This window comes from Rhea americana, unplaced genomic scaffold (genome assembly GCF_003343005.1).
Source record: "Rhea americana isolate MKP2758 unplaced genomic scaffold, rheAme1 scaffold_128, whole genome shotgun sequence".
In the NCBI taxonomy this organism is placed as follows: domain Eukaryota; kingdom Metazoa; phylum Chordata; class Aves; order Rheiformes; family Rheidae; genus Rhea; species Rhea americana.
In genome coordinates, this window is record NW_028185350.1 from 1,852,348 (window position 1) to 1,874,702 (window position 22,355).

A 22,355-nucleotide genomic window follows, 5' to 3' on the forward strand; every position below is an offset into this window, starting at 1 on the left:
CGGGCCGTGCGGCGCGGCGGCCTCCTCCTGCCGCTCGCAGCCGCACCGGTCGTGGCGCGGGGGTCGCGACGCGGGAGGAATCCCGGCAGTTGTCGTGGGCCGGTCCCGAGCGCCGCGCGCGGCCTCTGTGTGCAGGGCGGCTGCTTGGGGCGGGCTGCGCCGTGCCTCGCGCTAACGCTTCACCCCTCCAGGTCCAGCATCGTCCCACCAGCATCGAGTGGGATGGCTGCGATCCCCAGAAGTTCTACACCCTGGTCCTCACGGACCCGGATGCTCCCAGTAGGAAGGACCCGAAGTTCAGGTAATGGGAGTGGGCAGCTTCTTATCTTGCCTAGGGAAAATGCAGCATCGCTCCTGCTCTGAGAAAAGGCTTAGGAGCCAGTGGGGAATACGCTGTGTCTGCGCTGCGGCAGTAAGTGGGTAGGTCGGGATGGAAGCAGAGTTCTTGCTTCTCCTTGAGACAAAGATGGGTGCTGGGAAGAGYAGCTGCTTTTGCCACTAGTATTCAGAGGGCTGCTGCAGCTTGGAGGAGCAGAGTGACAGCTGCTCACTCTAATGCAGTGTGTGTATGTGCTGGAATTGGGTCTGCCTGTACTCTTAAAGGGGGCTCTTAAAGCAGCTTAGTCAGGCTTGGACATGTGTGCAGTACTCCTTAGGAGGCAGCCTCTGGATTCTCAGTTCCCTGGAGCTGYGGAGTAGGATGACAGAGCTAGTTATGATGGCTGTGCATCCTGAAGTAAAGCTTGCAGGGGAGGCAGTACCTCCTACACAAACTAATGCTCTTTGGCAAACCAGTGAGGATTACCTCACTGTTGTCAGGATTGTCAGGATTACTGACTGTTGTCAGTTGTACACTGACAACCTTATGGAAAGGCAGCAGCGGAGAGCAGAGAAGGGGGCTGTGGTGCAGTCTCAGTGCTTGTTGCTTTTCCTTTTCAGGGAATGGCATCACTTCCTGGTGACCAACATGAAAGGCAATGATGTGGGGAGTGGGAAAGTGCTGTCAGATTACGTTGGCTCAGGACCTCCCAAAGGAACAGGTCAGTGCCCGAGAGCTGCAGGTCTCCTACTCTGAGCACAGCTGTGCTGCGAGTGATCAGACGCAGGGAGCAGGAGAGGGTGGGCAGGCCTGCAGAAAGCAGCTGCCGCCCTAGTGAGCAGCCGGCGTCGCTCTGCAGAAGTGGCCCGGCGCAGGGCTGTCCCAGCCGCACGTAGCCGAGGCCGGCGCTGRCAGGAGTTGGAGCCGTCCCCTCGGCTGTCTGTTTTGCCCGCGTGTGGGGGCCAGTGCTGACTGGGAGGAGGGGAGCTCTAGTCTGGGCATGACATGAGTTGTTCAAGCGTATCTAGCCCATTTTCTATAAGCTCTTTTAGCTCCAKCATGCTTAGTCATTTTATCCTGGAGAACGACACTAGCAGTTCCCAGGTAGGTGAAGCCTTCTGTTTCCCTGAGCTGTTGAGGTCACTTTAGAGCAAGCTTTAAACCCTGGCACATCTGATACTTGAGGCTGTGCGTGTTGGTTGCAGAAGGGCTGGGTGCTGCGAGGGCCTGATGCTCCCCGAGAGCCCCTCTGGGAGCAAGGGCTTCCCGCTGGTGAGAGAGCGCTCGGTAACACTCTCCTCCCCGCAGGGCTGCACCGGTACGTGTGGCTGGTGTACGAGCAGCCAAAGCAGCTGACCTGCAATGAGCCCATCCTGTCTAATCGCTCTGGTGACAAACGAGGGAAGTTCAAAGTGGCGGCTTTCCGCAGCAAGTATGAGCTGGGGGCGCCGGTGGCTGGCACTTGCTACCAGGCGGAGTGGGATGATTACGTGCCAAAACTCTATGAGCAGCTGTCTGGGAAGTAGGGAGAGGGGAGCCTGAGCTTGCAGGTGTCCTTGTTCTTCCTCCACCTAGACAAGCACCGTGTGATGTCCCCTGTCCCCTTGGAGACCAGTTTGGTCAAAGCATTTCTTTGTAATTTTGATTAATGACTTGCGCCCAACTGCTCTTGAACTGACCACTAAAATTGTAGCCTGAATCACAACCCTGTCCCTGATGTAAATCTGCTTCAGTGTCGCCRTGGCCCAGCCTTGTGCTGTGCTTCAGCTGACTCCTGTAATTGCAGGCGGTAGCTAACTAGCCAAGCTTCTGAAAAGCTGCCTCTGTAATGGCCACCCCCTTCCAGGCTGACTGGAGTGCAAGGGAAATCAAAGCCTTTAAGAATCAATGATGTTATTTAAAGCATCTCTGTGCTGTACTACAATGATATGCAGCRGTGGTGTAGGTACAGTACAACTGCTGGGTTGATGCTGGCTATGTAGGCAGAGTCTCTCCTTTCCAGGAGACAGGAGGAGATGGTGGCCTCAGGGACGCTTTTTTTTTTTTTTTCCTTCATTAAAAATTTGGCCAATGACTCTGCTTCTCCGCTAAAGTAATGCTGGAATAATTGGTTGAATAAGGCAAGGAATTGGTTTAAAGGGATATCCTCTGATCTGTTGTTAACTCTCAAAGCTGAACATTTGATGAACAGCTCAACGCTACTTCATTTTGTTCCAGTTTTGTTGTAATGTGATGTTACTGTGCAATTAAAAACTTGCCCAAACGGATGTTTGTGGTCGTCGTCTTGTGGGGGAGAGGGGACTGCTTAGGAGCAGCTTGCAGYAATCCATTCCTTTTCCTCCTCCTGACATAATGGAGGTGAGAAGCTGGAACCCTGTGAGAAGAGCCCCAACATACTGGCAGTGCAGCCTGAAACACCTCTTGCTTTGGTATGTAAACCCCAGGGGAGAAAGTACTGATGCTTCAGAAAAAACATGCCTGYTTTGAGCTTAATTAATACCTAAAGGTAGGGGAAGGCACCAGGCACCTGTTGAGCCTCCCTGCTTGAAAGTCACTCCCAGAAAGCCTCTTGTCAGGGGACACACACAGTCTGTGCAACATTGATGTCCCTACTGCAAGCAGCTGGTGGATTAAAGCTTAAAATTTGCTCAAATTGCTACAGAAATTCTCCTGCTAACTTGAAGGCAGGAGCATATAGAGCAGGCTGTGTCTGTCCAGGAACACGAGGCAGTTAAACACATGGCCTAAGTGCAGTAGACGTTCCTAGTGAATGGAACATGGCCTGTCCCTCTTTAAAAATTAAAACAGGTACCACTTTTTTCCAGGCTGTTTTTGAAGCCACTCTCGATCTGTCATCTCATTCATCACAGGGTAATTTATTCTCTGAAAACCCTCCTRTTACCTAGTGATAGCATTCACATTCCTTGCAGCTAATGGGGCAGCATTTGCTCACAGCTCTACCTCCTGCCTTTGCCAGCTGCAGGGAAGCAGTTTGGCTGTTACTGGATCCTCCCACCCTGGCTCACAGACCCCAGCTCGCTCAGGAGAGGTTTGTCAGCTGCTGAAGAGCCAGTCTGTGCCTGTCCCTGCCTGGGCAGGGGGGACGGTTTCTCTGCCCACATCATGGGGCTGCCTGGAGGCCTCTTTCCCTCCCAGCAGCCTGTGCTGCTCTGCAGGAGCCCCAGCCACCACAGCCAAACTGGCTGAAGCCAAAACCCTTGACTGCAGATTTCAGTTCAGGAACTCCGTCGTCAACTGCAGCAAGTTTACGGGTACTCGGGAGCCAACTGGCCCAGCACACAGCAAGACTCAGCACCTCTGATAAAAACTGCAATAATTCATAACCAAAGGCCCAGCAAAGAGTGAAAGAAGTTGGAATCCTAACGATTTTGAGGAGAGGAAACACCCTTAACTACTCAAAGCCAAGGCCTGCAAGACTAGAAATGCCTCAGGTGGATGCAGATGAGAGGCCTGAGCAGCTGTAGTGCACTGTGCTGAGTAACAGCTGATGCACTAAGAACACCCGCAGCCAAGCAGGGGGGTGGGAAAAAAACCACAGCAAGTTCCTGCAGCCCCTGCGAGCACTGCGACAGCCTGAAGAGCAGGGTGGCCGGGCCTCGCCGCCCCGGGCCTCGTGCCCCCGATCGCCTGCAGGCGCCGCGGCGGCAGCAGGGCGCGAAGCCGCGCAGGCCCCTTCCCCTCTTCGCAGCGCGCGGGGAAGGAGGAGGGGGACAGGCCCGGAGTCGCTCTCCCCGCCCCAATGAGACAGCGAGGCATCGTGATGAACACTTTTATTTACAAATATAATTAAAAGCTCTGACAGTTATTCATGCTCTTCCTTTGAACCTGAAAAATGTTTTTGTTGTTTTGTTTTTTTTAAAGTGCATGCAAAAGAAGTAAAGCCTTTTTTTTAATCTTTTTATTGTAAGAAAATACACAGTTTGAAAGTGTGAATAATGCAGTATTTATGACCAAAATCATGGGGTTGGGGGTGGATTTGGGGGAGGAACAAAAAAAGAAAATAAAGGGATCGGGATGATCTGACAGACAGTGTTGAACTCCAAATACTGAACTGGAAAGTGGGCAGGGTGGCTGGGACCAGGAGGGAAGGGGGGGGAAGAAGTAAAAAAATTTTTGATCAGAGAAACAGTTAAAATACAATATGAAAATAAGTAAAAGCTCTCCTTAAATTCCTTCTATACACAAAATACACGATTTGACAAAGCCCAATTTGTGCTACTGGGATCCTGTGGGCTCATTTAAGTGTATTCACATTCTCTGCAACAGCAGAAAATGATTATGATACAATCAAGAATATGCCGAAGACTGAGGTCTAATCCCCGCCTCGCCTGGCATGGTTCTTCTAAAAATCACCAGATCTTTGCCCCATCCCTCCCCACCCCCAAAAAAGTAATAATATGTCACCACTGATATGTACATCACGATTAAGTTTTCTGTAAAATGTATCAAATTTTTTAATCTTTAATAAAATTTTTATTATTTAATTATTCCTGATGAATAAATACCAAAAAAATAAAAATAAAATAAAATTATGCAGCAGCTAGTTAAGGTAAGGCTGCGGATTTAGTCTCTCTCCCCCTGGGTTTGTATATATCATTTGATTTTTTTTTTTTGCTTGTACTTCCATTGATTGGTGGTAAAATGAGTGATTGCTCAAAAGCAACATACATCCACTTTTTTGTTTTTTCCATTAAAACTGTCTCCAAAGTTTTCACTGAAACATTTTTAATCATTGCACAGAGACATCAATACTGTGACATACTATGAAAAAGACCGCCAGGAGCTGTCCACCACTGGGACTCGACACAGGGGGGAAAGGGGGCCCCTGATGGAATAAGAATATACAGGCACTAGTCCGACACGATGTCAGTAAGAGAGACAGAAAGAGAGAGAGCACGCCCGTTAACATGGGGAATGTTGGTTTTGCAAGTTTTATCATTATTATTATTTTTTGTTTGTTTTTAAATGGCAAAGAAATTTAATCTCATCTATAGTCCTCCTTGGGATATTCTAACGCGACCAAATTCCCAAAGCCCATTCGCATGCTCTCCATGTCAAACGTTTCAATCTCTCGCTCCTGCCTCTCCAACAGAAACTTTATCCTCTCGCTGCGCTCCTTCTGCAGGGCGGCTAGCTCCTCTTCGATCTGAAAGAAGCACAGTCAGCAGCCCCTCAGCAACGGCCTCCCGGCCCTGGCGCCGCCCTGGCCCCGGGTCAGGCGGTTCCGAACCGGCGGCACCTGCTGCTCCGTTTGCAGCGGTACCGGCCGTGCTCCGCTGCAACAGGGCGCTGGTGCCAGCGGGCGGAGGAACGCAGGAGGGCAGCGGGAGGGGCGCTCGCACACKCCCCCACCTCTCGGGGCCTCGCCACGAGCCGACCTAAGCCTGTGCGGGAGGAGTCCTCCCCTCCAAGCACGGGCCACTAGCCTTTCTCCGGCAGACGCTAACGCCGGGAGCTGCAGGGCTCCTTTTYCCCCCCCACAGCTGCATCTGGCCAWTAAGTAACAAGCAGAATTTCCTCCTGGCCTCAGCTTATGATCAGTGCTGAAGCAGGAAAAGTGACTCTGAGGCTTTCTTTTGCAAAGCTCTGCTGAATTATTTGTTTCATATGGTGAGGCAGTACGTTTTGCAGATGACTTATGCAGCCAAACACACACACACACAAATGTCAGCTTCTCCCCTCCCCTCACCGYGTTACTGAAATGGCCTAGCCAGCTCCTTCCAGAACATCCACTCATCTATTCTGGTTCTTGGCATCAATTTCACTAGACCTGGAATAGCCTGGGAATTGCTGTGTCCAAGGCAAGACTGACGCATGTAGCCACATAGTCCCCAGCAGCCTACCCAAAACGTACCTTTTGTTCAAGATGTGCCCTGCGCAGTGACACCCGTTGCTCCAGCTTCTGGAGTTCTCTTTCATGCTGTGCTTCTGTCTGCATCTTGATTTTGCTCTGATACGCATTGAGCAGCTCCATCTCCTGCTGGAGTTGCAGTCTCAGGGCCTGGCATTCTGCTTCTTGGGCCTCATCCAGCCGTAGCTGTAACATCATCAGGGAAAAAACAAAAAACATTTAAGCCTCCACTAGTAACTTCTCTGCTCTGATGCCAGCAACACWCTGCTCTTTCTTCCCAAAGCCAGGGAGCCTGCGCCTCGGTGTGACCCAGATTGCACCTTCTGTGTTTGCTGCCAAATAAGAAAGTAGGAAGGGTTTTAAACATTTACTTTCCCACTCACACCTGGAGGCAGAAGTCTCACTGAAGATCCAAATCTAAACCCTCAACGTGCGAGGGAGCAGGAGGAAGGAAAGGATGTCTGTTCTGCTGGATACTTGTTACAAAAGGAAAGCGGTGTCTGAGACACTAAATTAAGATGTTACAAACACAACTGCATTGCTAACCAGCCAGCAGGAAGAACCCAACGTGCTACATGGACAGTTGGCCTGACTGCAGCAGCTCCTACGTGCGCCACGGTCAGCAACCCCATTTCCAGAGACGGGCGGCGCTGGGTGCTGCACTTACCGCCTGTGAGGCCATCATCTCATTGATGCTCTGCTCATACTGCTCTGCGAGGATGGCGAGCTTCCTCGTCTGCTCATCCTTCAGGCTCTTCAAAATTGTCTTGTGCTCACTCTTTGGAGTTACTTCCAGCTGGTGATTCTTCAGTGCTTTGTACTGCTTTGTTTGCACTTTGCATGTGTCCTGGAACTGCTTTTTGATCTGCATTTCCATCGCCTGCCAAGGAAGGAGCCACGTGAAGAGCATGAAGAGCTTTGGGAACGGACAGGGCAGGGAGAACCAGTTTTCCCTATGCTCCACGCTACCTCCTGCCCCTGTCCCTGGGTGACGCCTGCTCCATACTCACCCACAGCGAGGCGGGGGCAGCACAAGCTCAGGCTCTGCCTCAGCACCTGCTAGGGGGCTGCAGATCAGAGGCCTTGGCCACTAACAAGATCCACTAAACACTCATCAAGCCAGGGTATTTCTACCACTGCTTCCTGCARGTCACCTAGCCAGTCTCCTGCTGCACACCTTCCTCACAGTTTTTGCTTTGCAAGGCCTCCCCTTTTACTACCCTACAAAACCCCCCATAAGCTGCCTCCCTCACCTGACCACACATTATGAGAAGACTGCAGATCGGAGAACTATTGGGAGTGGAAAGAAGCAAAAAAACCAATGTGCTTCTCTGGCCTTTTGGAACACAAATCTCCAAGAGCAGCTCAGACACTTCTAATTAACCAGTAGCTGAATTTGGAGCACAAAAGCATGGTGCTCAGCCCACCCATGTTTTTCCTTTTGTTGACTTTGAAAGCAAGGAAGCATCATCCAGCCCCTTTCCATATTGAGGCTCACAGGCTGACAGGAGCAATGGCCTGAAGAAAGCAAAGCTCATCAGAAGCAAATTCTGTCATACTTTGCTAAGTACTAGTCTATTTTTACCCAGCAAGCTAAATTAACACGGCATTTAAAAAACACTCAGTGAGCTCTTTGCTGTAATAGCTTGCTTTTTGTAAGAGATGAGCTCTGTATAAGGGGAAGGGAAGCAAGGAAAAGCACACAGAGGTGCTGGAGAATGGAGGTTGTCGCGTAGATGGTGCATGGAGGAGGCAGGAAGCRCACAGGCCGGCCGGCCTCAGCAAGCACGGCAGAACAGAGGGTGGAAGAGGAGGAACTAAAGCTTCCAGCACCTTCAGGTTCTTTGGTTGCTGCCGGAGCTCCATGAAATGCTTCCTGTGCAGCTCCCGCTCTCTCCGCTTGTTGTATTCCAGCTGGTTCTCAAGCTCAGTCTGGTGCTGCAGCCGGATCAGGTCCATTCGCAGCTTCTGCAGCGTGTGCAGCTGCCTATACTCCAGCTCGCGCGTCGACTCGTCGTGCCGGATCAGCATGGCGTGCTCCATTTCCTTCTGTGTCCGTTTTTTGTTTAACTCCTGCACAAAATGACAGCAAAGCACAAGAAAGCAAACTGGGGAGCGATTCTCTATGCCCAAAGACGCAGCAGTTGAATTTGCGAGACTAGGCGTTTTAGTCACTCATCCAGATGGCACCAAGGGTTTTCTCCTGCCGCAGGGAAGCATACAAAGCCAAGAGCCCGATGGGAACGGTGACAAAGCAACCATCTAGCATCCCTCAGTAACTCGCTCCTCCCGCAGCTCCAGGTTCCCCCAGTGAGTCTCCAGCAGGTGGCACTGGGACAACGTGCAAGAGCTGGGCTACAGCTGCGAATCACAGGAGGTTTTAACACATCCTCCCAGTGCTCAGAGCTGGTGGTGTCTGGGCTGGGTGACTGACCCCAGGGATCAGGGTGGATTATTTTGTTCGTCTGTTTTAAATTACCCCGTTAACTCCTGCTGCATGCTGGGGGAAAGTCTTCCCATCTACCACTAGGTTAACACAGTCAAAGCAAAGGCGGTCAGCTCCAACACACAACATTAAGAAAAGCCACGTTATCTACTGCTGCATACAGGTGACTTTTGGCCCTTGCTGCAGCAAATTTGTAAAATAAGAACCTCTTCCAAGTCTCCTGCTGGTTCTGCAGTGTGCACATAAAGAGTTTCTTTGCACAATACCCTGCAGTCTAGGAAAACATTCACTGAATTGTAAACCAAGAAAGAGGAGAATATCTGATTCTTTCACTAATTTCTGTCAAGATTTCTGTCTCTAGGTAACCTGTAGAGCACAAGGACGAATCCAACTCAGCCAAGCAGTGGTTACAGCTGTACCCCTTACTGGTGATTTGATGACCTTCACAGATGGTCTAGCTGGTACATCTCAGCTCCAGCTCTCCTCTCCCAAACTCATCGCTGTGCTCCACGCTGGCCTAAGACAAGCACAGCAGGGGCTGCCTCGCACTATGCTAATGTACAGCGCCTAGCACAGTGAGGGCCCAGTGCTGGCTGGCTAACAAGTTTCTGCAGTAGAAACAAAAAAATCTGATTGTTCTATTTGAGTTGTTGCTCGCACACTGTAGTCCCGTTGGACTTCCCAATGTCAGCACCTGCAAACAGGCGCTCCAGCCCCTTTGCCTGTAACGGCAGCGAGTTTTAAGGGGATTGGGAAGGAGGGATGGGAAGGAAATTGGGTCAGGACTCATATCTGCATGCTTGGCCATAAAGATGTTGCACATGTTTAAATTTAAACAGAACTTGCACCTTGAGAGCTACGACCAAAAATTAGATCTGTTGATACACTGAAATCATTTCGCATTTATATAAAGGCAGGTAGCACACTGAACAGGAAATACCTTGGCCCAGGCAGTAAGCTGCAATGTTTGTGCCTCGGTCTTAGGACAGGCCACCCTGAACCTCAAATGCCTCCTGCCCATTCCACGCCTGATTTCAGTTCATGCAGCATCAACACGGGGAGGCACGTTCCACTTCTCACAAACGCCTACCCAGCTGCAAACACGGTTCCCATCCACAACTTCTGTGGTTACTTCAAACACTTAACGTTGGTATTTTATAAGTGTAATTTACTTTAGGTGATTGATCCAGTGAATTTAAACTAATTAGTAGGAAAATTATTTTAGGGAAATAAAAGACACTTGCATAATTCTGAAAATTTAAGTCTCTTAAGAGACTGAATGAAGGAGCTCAGGGAAAGAAGGTGGTTTTCTTGGTTAAAATACACTCAAATACCATGCTAGATAACTGAATTCTGTTCTCATYCCTGCCTCAGAGCATGTACGCAGTGATTAGGGTGCCTGAATCTGACTCTTCAGTCATTCATTTTCAGCGTGTCCAAGCTGACATCTTTGGATGTGATTTGCAAAGCAACTGAGCAGTCCTGGGTACATCTAAAGCCAAAGGAAGCTAAGCTCTGAAAAAGTAAAATACTAGGCAATGTTAAGGATCCTGATAAAACTGATGTTACCAGACTAAGAATATGATTATTAGAAGTTTTTGACTATTTTTTCTCTGCCTTTACTAAAAKGCTGGTAGTCCTTATGCAAAAACAGCATTCATGAAGAATTCAGATACTATAATGATTGATACCACAAAAAAGTCTTCAAAAAAGTAATAATTCTCTCTTCAAATCAGTATTTGACTGTATGAAGCCTCTAAGGCAAGAAAAAAACCAAGATGCTGAATAGCTCCTAATTAACAAACTAACGCCCATTCTGTGCATTCAGTTAAGTAGGGCCCTAAGACAAAAGAAACATCTGATTATTTGAAGATAATCAGAGTGCAGATATGGAGGTGGTCTGAATTCTGGTATTTCTAAATTTTTTAGCATTTTGTTCTGCAACCTTAATCTTCTGTTCCTTTAGGGTTATTACTGTTCTGTTACATATATTTGTACTGTGTGAGGTCTTTTAGCCAGTAAGAACTGTTCATATAATGTCCCTTCAGTTTTCCCACAGCTCTCCTACATGCGTCCCCAACACTCAACCTGGCAAACGCTCTGCSCCACATTGCAAAAAGTGCCCACCAGGCTCCCCCAAAAACCTCATGCCAGGGAGTCCAGGTGGATGCAGCTCATCCAGAGTTGGTTGCCCACATCATGTTTCTGGCTGGAAGCTAATTATGCTACTCTCTTTCATTAATAAAAGTAGCCATATACCTACATTTCCAAGTGGACTACTAGTGCCCAAAACATATTTCTTACATTCTTCTCAGTTCAGATTAGCAAATGAAAACATGAAGACCTAATATCACATAATTAGCAAACTATTTTACAGACACGAAGCTAAAACAATTAAAGAAACACTTGGGAGAGGAATTGAAGAGTGCCATACTTCCCGAATGTTCTGCTGCTCCATCTCATGCCTCTTGATCATCGTTCTTCTCTTGAAGGAACGGCAGTTTTTGTCGTAGTAGAGTCTCTGCTGGCTGAGAAGATGGGCCTCCTCTTCAGCCTGTGTGTGCTGCAGGTTCTCTTTGTGTTTGGATATTCTTTCTTGCTTCTCTTTCTTCGGTGTGCTGTGGTCCTCATTCATTTCCTGCATGCAGGCACAGTCGAGAAAATGTAACTTTCCTTAGGATCACAGAAACACAGGACTCTCAGAACCTTCCAGTCACTGGCTAGTCCTCTGCTATTTAATTTATAAAAGCAAGACACCAAAAGCCTGACTACGGCACCAGCTATCAGCAGAATCACACTTGCCACCTGCACGTGCCCAGCTCTACTCTTTTTAGAGCTGCATTATTAAAAGGAGGGGGGAAAAAGTGGAAGGAAAAACAGAACTATCTCAAAGACTAAACAGTACCACAAAGAGAAGACAGTAAAACATCATTGAAGGGGAGGCTCTGATGGCCCAGAAAAAGAGAATGGGTCAGAAGCCTCGGCTCCCTTTCMAGCTCTGCACCTGTTTTACAAAGCCTTCCAGCTTGGATTCCAGTTTCCTTTATTCAAATGAGACTTAAATACAAGCCCAATTCTCTACTGAATCAAAAACCTAACAGGACTCCTTACTATCCTTTCTCTCCCTTCTACATTCTTAACAGCAAATGATTTTGGAGCTCTGCCAGGGACACTGTCCTTAAGCAACACAATTTGCAATGGATTAGCTATATACCACATTACTCATTTCTTTATTCTAATTTGTGTAAGTGATCACAAGGCTTTTAGTGAATCACAGAATGGGTAAGGTTGAGTGATATCTACATGGCTGCTGTGGTTCCTTAAGGCCTGAGGGGAAAACCAGGTAAGCAAAAGGGGGAAAGAATTCTCTACAAATTCCCATTTCACCTCATCACCCATTGTTTCAAAGATCCTGCTCTACAGAGCTATGCAGGCCTCTCTATTGCCCTCACAGATTATTCTAGCAATGCTGCCAGATACTCCTAATACCTGAAAGTTTAGTTGCTACATTTGCTTCCAAGTATGACAGCATCCCTTAAAACCCTGGGCTGGCCCAGGTTTATCAAAAAGAAAGTCCAGTTCATGCCCATTCCACACCCCTTCAGCACTGAAAATAGCAGTTTCTTGCCTCTTTAATCTTTTCCTTGCAAAGCTTGTATTGTTTCTTCTGACTTTCTAAAAAGGTCGCCAGGTCTTTCTTTTGCTGAGCCAAAATCTGTTGCTGGAATTTCTTTTCATCTGCTGCAGCTGTCTTTGCCTGTAAGGTACAGAGAAGGAGAGAGAAGAAGGGTGAGGGAGCAGGTACCAAATGCATCATAAAAATCAATCTTCAGTTATGCACTTTCAGTCTACCATTCTCTCATCCTGTGCTAGCCAAAACCACAAGTATTCAGCTGAACGAAAGCTACTTGCAAACACACAAACTGTAACACCCCCAAAAAGATGCAGGAACTTCTTCATGCTTCCCATCTCTCCAGCAAAATAACCATGGAGGGTTAAAAAACCCACTAATTCAACATATGGATTAACATGGAGATTTTTAGAAAGACTGAGTAACGCAAAAGGAACAGTTACAACACTGTGAGCTTTGTCATACTGCCTAGCTAACGTGCCTCAGCAACCAAGGTCTCCATGAAGTCTGTCAGTCTTTTTTGGCTAGCTGTCACTAGCTACGTTACTGGTTGATGCCAATGGAGTAGCCATCCTCTGCAAGGTAGACCAATGGGTTCTAAGTGGTACATCCACAGACTTTTTCCAGAGCCTGGTACACAGCTCGCCCTGTGTATCATCTTCTGATACACCTCCAGGGAGCCTATATCCACACTCACCTCTTTCTCCATCACAGCCACTTGCTTCTTGGCCAGCTTCTCCAGCTCAATGGACGAGTTGTTGGCATGAGTCTCCACCTCCTTCTGCAGCTTGAGGCGGTGTTCGTCCATCTCGGCCTTCAACTTGTTTTCCAGGGCGATCAGCTGCTTCTGGTGCTGGCGCCGCATCCGCTTATATCCTGACATCTGTTCCCGCAACTCGTTCTCCTGCTCATGCTCATGGATCTGTCTTGTAACCTGGTGTTAGGAAAAGGGAAAACACTGCTATATGGCCTTCATAAACAAGTTTTCTCCTTATTAACTGCTTACCTGTAAAGCAGATCATGCCCTGCTGCACTCTTAGCAATTAACTTCCAGGGAACGCTGTTCCAATACTACTGCTTAATACCATAAACCATACCATGAAGTTTCCCTCTTCTGGCACTGATAGAGCAAGCTGCTTTTTACCCCCATTTTTTTTCTGAGGATTTTATTGTACATTTTCATGTAACAGCAGAAAAAGTCACGTTATAAGTAAGTGCAGCAGCAGGTTACTAACCACTCATGGAAATATCCACAAAGGTGGCTGCTGTACAACCTTCTTCAGACACAGGACACAAACCCTGAGGGATTTAGCAAATGGTATCCATTTTAAGAAAAGAAAACGCAAATCCACACATCCTTTCCTTTTCTTCCTAAGTCACCACAGTTCCAATACAGTCCCTCAATACCTAATTCCTGCTAAGAGTTGCCTCGTTCAAAATGTCTTGTTAAAATTCAAGAGGTGGCAGATTGATCCCATGTTTTCATCAGTCTGCACACAGTCTCCTGAAGCACTTCCTCAGTCTTTAATTTAGCTCATGAGAAATAAGAACAAACCATTTAATCCATTTGCATTATTAAATTGCAAAATTTCRTATCAACTCTGCCTCACTCTGGCCTTTTACTACAATCACAGTGGAGACCCCACACCTAGCTAAACTTATGTTTCACGCACGCATTGCATTTAGTTTCCAGTACAAAATTTTTCCTGCTTTTCTTCCCCATATTGATCACAACAGCCTTTCACTTGTCTAGATGGCTGCTCCTGAAGAGTCAGAAATGGCTACTCAGCTTTACTTCTCTGGATGCTGAAGTCTTGTTCCTGTTTACGTTTGACAACCTGCAGACACACAAGCAAATCTCGGGACGAACAGGTTCCCAAGACCAGTGCAGAGACATGCAGGAGCTTTCATGCTATCAAAAGAGAAGTGAGGTACTTTGTGTTGTTTAAGGAGTGCTCTCGCCTGTGAGAATCAAGAGTCTTCTAAGAAGGGAACAGTGCTCTGGTCCTGAGCACTCTTTATCTTGACTTGATCATACGGCTGAAGTAGATTATAAGCCCCACTCAGCTGAAACAAACTCACAAGTTTCACATGATTTCCATGCTCTGAGTGTATGCACAGATAAGGAGGAAAAAACCCTGTGCAGGCTTGCCAAGAAGTTTAAGAGGAAATGCAAATGGTAATGGTTCCACTTCAAAAGAAAAAGTATCCCCCCCTCTTAAAAAAAAAAAAAAAAAAAAAAAAGAGAGAGAGAGAGAGAATACAGTCCCAGGAACTTCATATATAAAGATCTGCTCATCGCTTATGTGATAGCCCTGAGAGCCAAAAAGCTGCAATCCTCTGCATGTATGTATACAGAACTGGAGACCAGAGCTCCAAGAGCAGACCTTTACTTTCATACTTAACGCATACGAAGCAAACTACTCAGCTGTTTAGGGAGGAATTATGAAGCTTCACAAACTAGTAGTCCTTCTTGCATGACATAGCTGCTGCTTCCTGCAGTTTGCAAGATCCTGGCCTTCCAGACGAATTTCTCCATAGGCAGCCAAGAGAAAGAACTGGCCCCTGCCACAGTATTGCTGTCAWTCACAGGCCATTTTTCAGAGAGCTCCAAAACAAGTTTAAGTTTAGGATGGGGTGCACCCAAACCGAGCTTTCATTGATCATTAAATGAAGAAAAAGTAGCTGCTTTGCTACAGATCAGCACAGGGAGCCCACCTGCTGGCAGCTTGTATTTCAGGGCTCACAACCTACGAGAAGCAGTGATTAAATTACAGACCTCAAAAATCAGTGAGCAAGTTTATCACCATAACTGACAGACAGCATGCTGCTACTTGCCTTTGCCAAAACAACTGCCAAGCACTTAAGAAGGGTATGAAGAAGAGGTTAGAAGAGACCTGAATAGCCTTCACCTTGAAATGGATTAAGAATAACTTGCAATAAATAGTTACTACCACCAGCAAAAAACAAACAAACAACAAACAAACAAACACACACACACACACACACATATACACACATAAACACATACATATATAGCTGGAGTCCCAGAACAGAAACATGCATGAAAGGACCTAGCTACAGAAGTAGACAGCCTCTGTGGCCCCTGGCCTCTCGAAAACAAACCATCTGACTACAAAGAAAACAACAAACTTGGTCCAACTCTGCTGCTAGATTAGACTCCATTACCAGGAAGTGATGATGGTGGAGCCACAGTAGTAAAGTCACAYATCAAGTACTAGGTAGGCGATGATGGACAAATCACATCTTTCTTGTCCAAGGAATTTTGGAATGTTATTTTGAAATTAACTAGATTAAATATATATTTACTTCTCAGCAAGAGCTGTAACAGGGCAGCCTCCAAATGCTTGAGGCTGGGTAACGGAACACCCCTAAGTCAGATACGAGGAAAACATGAGATTGTAGGAATGACTACAGAAAAAGATAGCATTAGCAGTGCTTAGCTTAAAAAGCTTTCTGAAGTATAACAGTGGTGGTCAACTTCATCAGCCTCCCCATTGCTCTAGCATCTAATGAGAATTAGAGCGCGTACTTATTTACAGCAAGAATCATTTAATCTTTTATCCTTTTTCTCTTGTTCCTATGCTCTTTGTTTCTAATTTTGCTCAACTTGCCTCTATCATGACAAAAATCCCATCTTTGAAAGATCTCATGTCAGGTCTGGGGATATTTATCCCCAACAATAGGTCAAAATTACTAATTATAACACTTACTGATAAAGACTACCAGTCACTGCCGAAGATGAGGACACATGAAGAAGTCAGAGGAAAAGCAGCAGCATTTAATTCCTGAAGACTAAAGAGAAGAACAGCAGCAGGCTTTGCAGATCTTTTGTGGATTTAGTTGTCTGCATTTAGCATGCTGGTGCTAAAGATCTGATGAAGACCACCACTCTTCAGAGCACTGGTTTTGAGAAAGCTCCCCAAAATTGGGATTTCACGCAGAACATGGAGGAAACTGAATGGACCTGAAGTAGTAACCAAGTATGACCAGATCAGTAACAGGAAACTTCTTCAGAGTCCCCATGTCAATACATTTGAATGAATGAATGATTATAGTTTTAGAGATGAAGCCCATAATGGCTGAACAGCTTTAGTGACTGCTGTAAAAAGAAAATTTGAGAAAGYTGCAGTTACTGCCTTTTTGATGTTCTTAAACAAAGGCTCTTTGAACTTTGCAAAGTACTTCACAAACATAATCCCATAGATTATGATGGAAAAAATGATGACAATTGAATTGCTCACGGCAAACTGTTGTCCAGAAAAAYGTCAAGATCCTTTAAAACGGAAATAGTGCAGTTTCTTGAAGCTCTATTTGAAGCATGTAATAATCAATCAGGTCATCAGCAGAACCAAAAATCCATACAAAACAGAGCAGCTTTCATTAAGGTATGACATTTTCTCAGTTTCTTACTTCCCTGTATCTTTGGCATACACTGAAATAAGACAGACAGGTGCCTATTCCAACCTATTCTCACAGGCAGTTCACTTGTCATCTAAAATCCAAGCTTACTCTTCCCCCTCCTCCCCCCACCTCATTTTTTTAAATTTTTAAATTTATTTTAAATTTTTAAAATAAAGAAGCTGGCCTCCCAACTTCTTATTTAGTAGTGGCAGTTCTTTAGACTTCTTCCTTTTACACTGCTTAACTAAGATACCAAACCCTCTCCTAAAGGACAGTTATTTTCACCTCTCAATGACCAAATGAACTACTGAGCTCCTTTGCTGGACAGAGTCAGAGTACTGAGTAAGACATTTACTGCCAGCAGCCTCTCTCAATAACAAAAGAATTTTGAGACAAGAAAGAATAAATTCAGTATTTTTAGAGTGAAGATTTATATAAGGCAGAAGCCAAGTAAGTCTCAAGACAATATCCACCATGGGGAATAAAGTGACATTGCTTCAGCAGAAGAGGGTGCAGGGCATCACATGAATGTACCAAGCTTTGGAGTGAGGCTGGTCTGATGTCGTTTTAATAACCACATCCACAGAAGATTGCTCACATGTACCCAGACAGCTGGTTTTCACAGACCCAGGCTGAAATCACACTGTTGTTTTGCTGGCATCTGGACTTCAAACAGAAAGCCAAGGCTTTAGATGGAATCCATGCCACCTGTTCTACCTCTCAAGTTTTAAATATTAGATCATTTCACTTGAAAACTGTAAAAGAAGCCATTAAAAAAAGCATATGAAGCTGTGGAGTCTTAAGGGGTCAGGTGTGAAAAAGACCCAGAAACACAGACTCATGCACCTCTACATTTTTTTTTAAAAAAAAMCTCTTTCACAGGAAAAATGTTGATAGGTATAGTCTAGATAGGTGCAGAACCTCTGGTTTTCTTATAAAACGCAGCTTCTCAGCTTCAAGGTTTAAGTTGTTAGATTTAACTTTCAATTTATGGACYACTGGCAATCTGGAAAATAATATGGAAACGTATCAGGCATTTGATGATCTTTGCAGATACTAAATTTCATTATAGGAAGTACTTTCGCAGCAGCATCACTGTAAGTGATGAATATTTTTGCCACACGTGCCATGCAAAAAGGAMAAAAGAAAGAAAGAAAGAGAGGCAATCTATTCAATGTCCGAAGAGGAAGGCAGTTCAGGAAAGYGTGACTTAAAACTGCTGCTTGAATTACAATCAAAGGTAAGCACTTGTTTCAGAAAACAGGAGTCTTCCTTCAGCTTTCTTAACCTCAAATATTGCCCTAGTGTCTTTTTTAACTTGTTATTAGTAATATCAAATGTCACTGAAAGTGTCACTGAAAGACTAGAAAGGTGCATTCACAGCCTATTTCCTTTGTGGGTAGCCAAAATGCTACTCATGAAGCAGGCATTTAATTTGAAAGTCTGTCTGGTTTCCTTATTCATTTGGTGTTTTGGAGAAGCAACAGGGCAGGAGACTTACATCTAAAATCACCAGCACAGCCTGAGCTTAGAGTTGCCTAAYGTAGTTCTGCCTGTGAGCCTTACACCAACTGGAACTATTTGAGCTTATTTTTGCAAAGAGCCTGGACTTCAAGTTGAGAGCATCYTTTTAAAAGTATCAGTCTTTCATCAGTCTGCAATATCCTGATCTAAGACTGAACAACAAGGATTTGAGGGCTCAGGCTCAGGCCCATCCCTGAACTGAGCAAGCAGGGACAGCTACAAAGCCCCATGAACAGCCCATAGCCCCAGAGCTCAGTGCTTCTCACTGAGCAGCTTCAAAATGCTGCTCTTCCTTCAACTTGGGGTGGGGGRAGGATCAGCAGACCCCAGCAGCAGAAGTTTACGCCCAAATATTATTCCGTTTACTCATTTTGGTGTCAGAACTCCCATTTTCTCATACTCTGGACTCTCTGCAGTACAGACCACATGCCTCTCTCCACTGCATAACCTTCCCGTGCCTGGAAGGCAGCTGCTGAGAAACCAACCCCTGGTCAGCAGAAGGGATGTGGGGAACTATCAAACTTGTTCTTTAATATCATGAGGCCTTGAGCACTCGTTCACAAAGGACTCTTAAGATGCTGTTTGAAAGAAAGAGCGTAAATGAACATGGAGAGATGAATAAAGGCCCACTGAAATCTGAACTGCTAGTTCTGCACTATAGATTTCAGCCATGTYGAGTCATATCCCCCTACATCAGCTACATAACCTTTCCTTGCCCSCAGATACTTCAGCTGGGGACAAGTGGGCAGGCACGATCAAGACTTTCTCTTGGACAAAACAGGAACAGCATTCAGTACTGCTAGCCTGTGACATCATTTGGTCACTGAGAGGCAATCAAATGCATAGTGATGAAAAGAGTGTGCTGGCAGCCCCACYGGCACTTCAGAAGCAAGCACACACACAAGGATTTTTCATGTTGTAGGGGATAGTTAAAGCAAGAATTTCTAAATTTCCATTTTGGCATATGCAGAAACAAATGAAAGATTACTAAGGGGAAGGCCCTGCACAAAATTAGCAGACGTAAAATATTTGTTACAAAAAGTGAAATGAACCCTCTCATCTTAAAACCCAACCACACAGTAATATCTCCTTAATACCAAGGTGGTATTCTGGGGAGGTTCTTCCTATACTGGAAAGGGAAAATGTATGCGTATGAGAAGCTTTTACATGACACATACTACTGTATGCTTCACCCCTAAAAAGGCCTGCTGGCTAATATAGTGAGTTAATGTGGGCATTCTCACTTTCCCCAAAAGATACCATGTTCTACGCATACTACTGCACTAGCTTAAACTCTGAGCCTTCCCAGCATGAGCCCAGACATGCTTCATATCAGAGCACGTTCCACAGAAAGACTGAAGGACACAAGTTCTCCAGAAAGCCTGATTTCTTCCTTACCTAGTATTGATCTCATCTTTATAGTCATTTGCTCACTATAACAGAGATTCAGCAAATCCAAGAGACCAAGAAAATAAGGCAGGCACAGTCCAAGTTTGCCGGACATTGCCATGGGATTTAGGAGTCACCTTGGGACATCAGTTGTCTTCTCCAGAGTTTAGAGGTCTGGGAAGATCTGACAGACCACACATCCTCATACCAACATCTTTCATCAGCTCACAAGAGGGCCTCATCATGAGATAACTTCAAGCCACTCAAACAGCTCAGTGATGACATATTCAGAGGAAGATGGGAGTTTCAGAATCCAGTGCTGAAGGCAGGACAGAAGATGCACTGGCTTTCCACAAAGAGTAAAAATGAATATGACTATGTACAACGTATACACTCACGGATACACATCAAATTATATATATACTTAGAGCATGATGCTCGAGTCATTGATCATTTCTCCCTCCAATCAAGTTAACCAAAAATATCATCCTGTTTTTATCTGTTCAGTGCAAGCAACAGCATTGGCACCATACCACATGCATGCACACATGCGCGCGCACACACACACACACACACACGCACAAAAGAAAAAAATGTCCTGAGGCAGAGGGTCTCCAGGAAGGCAGAGGTCCCTGCTGTGCCAGGTGTGCTGCATGAAGTCCTCTACTGCACATGTTTCTAGGTCATGCTTTAAATCAGGTGGGAGGAGGGAAGGAAGGGGGAAGCAGGGGACACTGGCCTGGGGGGCAACCAGACTACGGCAATCCAGGACTCCACCTGCAAGAAAAGGGAATTGAGATGCTCTGCCCCCAATCTCAGCCTGCAAAGCACAGGGCGAGCGGTCCCCATGCCACAGCGGTATTTTTACATTAACAGCAACAACCTCACAGAGGGATGGGGGCGATGGGCACTGCTTGCGCGGGGGGTGGCAGCGGAGGGGCCTGGCTTGCTGGGGCGGCGGGGAGGGGGCGGCCGTGCCGCCGCGATGCCGGGCCGGGCCGCGATGATGTCATTCCAGCCAGCAAACGCCACCGCCAAGCAGCGGCTACTTTGGATCGCTGCCTGCTCACGTGACCTCTAATACCGCCGGGCTGGAATTATTTCCCATTTCAAGGATTTTTTGGTTCAGAGGTGGGTCTTCGCCTCTGTCCCCGTACGCGCACCCCTCCAAAGGTTGCCGCCGCTCCCACCCGGGGTGCACGCGAGGGGGGAGGCAGCGCGGCGGCCAACTCTCCCGGCACACACCCCTTTCGCTACTACAAAGGCATCTCCAGCAATCACATTTGCAATAGTACAAATCCGGCTGGGTGCCACCCATCCCCCTCGCCTTTGTAAGCCCCCCTCCCCGGCGGGCGGTAGACCCCAGCGCTCCTGTCCCGGGCTCAATTTGCAAAAATATGGGAGCAGAGCAGCCGCTTGCACTAAATGAATGAATGAATGAATGAATGAAAAATAGCCAGCAGCTCATCCTGGAGACAGCAGCCTTATTGTTTCAAAGAGCATCTGCATTTCCGTAGCACAGGAACGTATTTCACACATCCACACGGAGATGGGTTTTTTTGCACATGCAGACAAACACATTTGGTAATATTAATAAACACATTTGGCAATATTAACAGCCCTAACAAAAGAGGAGAAAAGGCGTGTGTGTGTGKGGGGGGGGAATATGAGACGATATTAACTTCACCCCCAAACGTGGTTATCTGACATACACTGGAAATACACCCGATGTGAACATACAGATTAAATGCATTTTATATTTTACATTTTGCACAGATAAACCATCTTTTGGAGCAATATGTAGTTGCTATGCCAACAATAAAATTTAGGAGGGGAAAGGAGGGAAAGGGGGGAAAGGGGGGGAAAAAAAAAAAAAGGAAGAAGAAATCCCCGACCCTTCCCGGACAGACAGACAGACCGTGAGGAGGGGGGGCGGCTGCTTACCAAAGACGCCGATTTGATCGTGGCAAAGCGCTCGCGGTTCCGGTAGTGGAGGGCCTGATTCTGCACTGACTGGGTAGGCCGCACCTCAGGCCTGCGATCCCTGTGGCCCACCTCATCCCTTATAAATACATGATCCTGCAGAAATGGATAAAAACAAGGAGAAAGTCCAGCTGTGCTCTTTCCTGGCCGGCTGCCTCTCTCTCGCCCCTCTTTCTGCACAAGCGGCGCTGTTTGAAATGCATAGTTTAGCTCTCGGCTAGCCCCTGCAGCTCCCACGGTACAAAATGAATAAGCAACACATTGCAGCCTGGGCTTCGGCGCGTCAGCTGATCGCTAGCAGGATGCCTCCTCAAGCCAGCCACCGTGCTGGTTTTTTTTTTTTTTTTTTTTTTTTTTAAACCCCCAGTATTACATATGTGCAAAAAAAAAAAAGGCTCCGAGGCAGAGCGCGACGCAGAGCGATCAGGCTGCTCAGAGAGGCCGGGGCAAAGCACCGCAGCCCAGTAATCCCTTCAGAAAGGCGATTTCCATGGCTAGCAAAGAAGGCGCYGTTCCCTTTCAACGCCGGAGCAACGTTTTGCCTCATTCCCTTCGCGGCGGGGCCGGGCCCTCGCCGGGACGGCTTTGCCGCGCGGCCGCTGTCCGCGGCGCGGGACGAGTGTCCCGGCGCAGAGCGCGGCGGGAGAGCCTCCGTGCCCGCTCAGGGCTCCGGCTTCCCAGTCATGATCCGGCACCGTTCTAGCACCTTCTCTACACAGCCCACAAAGCGTTTTTTTTTTTTTTTTTTTTTTTTTTTTTTTTTTTT

General features: G+C 46.7%; 2 protein-coding genes across 4 annotated transcripts in view; one reads left to right on the forward strand and one right to left on the reverse strand.

Moving 5' to 3' along the window:
- Positions 1-59: 59 nt before the first annotated feature.
- PEBP1 (phosphatidylethanolamine binding protein 1) lies at positions 60-2,584 on the forward strand (the record flags this gene model as incomplete). The annotated part of the gene is made up of 3 exons (XM_085326115.1): positions 60-301; positions 940-1,040; positions 1,628-2,584. Coding segments are annotated over 3 exons (561 nt in total), but the record flags the coding sequence as incomplete, so codon positions are not given.
- A 1,506-nt stretch (positions 2,585-4,090) lies between these two features.
- Positions 4,091-22,355, reverse strand: part of TAOK3 (TAO kinase 3) — an 81,363-nt gene continuing 63,098 nt past the window's right edge. For 2 of the 3 annotated variants that reach the window (XM_085326161.1, XM_085326162.1), the window contains exons 14-21: positions 21,551-21,685; positions 12,966-13,202; positions 12,266-12,394; positions 11,072-11,275; positions 8,025-8,264; positions 6,859-7,071; positions 6,195-6,377; positions 4,091-5,486 (exon numbers count right to left, since the gene is read on the reverse strand). In XM_085326161.1, the coding sequence (XP_085182287.1) occupies positions 5,325-5,486; positions 6,195-6,377; positions 6,859-7,071; positions 8,025-8,264; positions 11,072-11,275; positions 12,266-12,394; positions 12,966-13,202; positions 21,551-21,685 (1,503 nt within the window). In that variant the 3' untranslated portion in view covers positions 4,091-5,324. The remainder of the gene's footprint in view (positions 5,487-6,194; positions 6,378-6,858; positions 7,072-8,024; positions 8,265-11,071; positions 11,276-12,265; positions 12,395-12,965; positions 13,203-21,550; positions 21,686-22,355) is intronic. The other variant, XM_085326163.1, reaches the window with a different exon arrangement.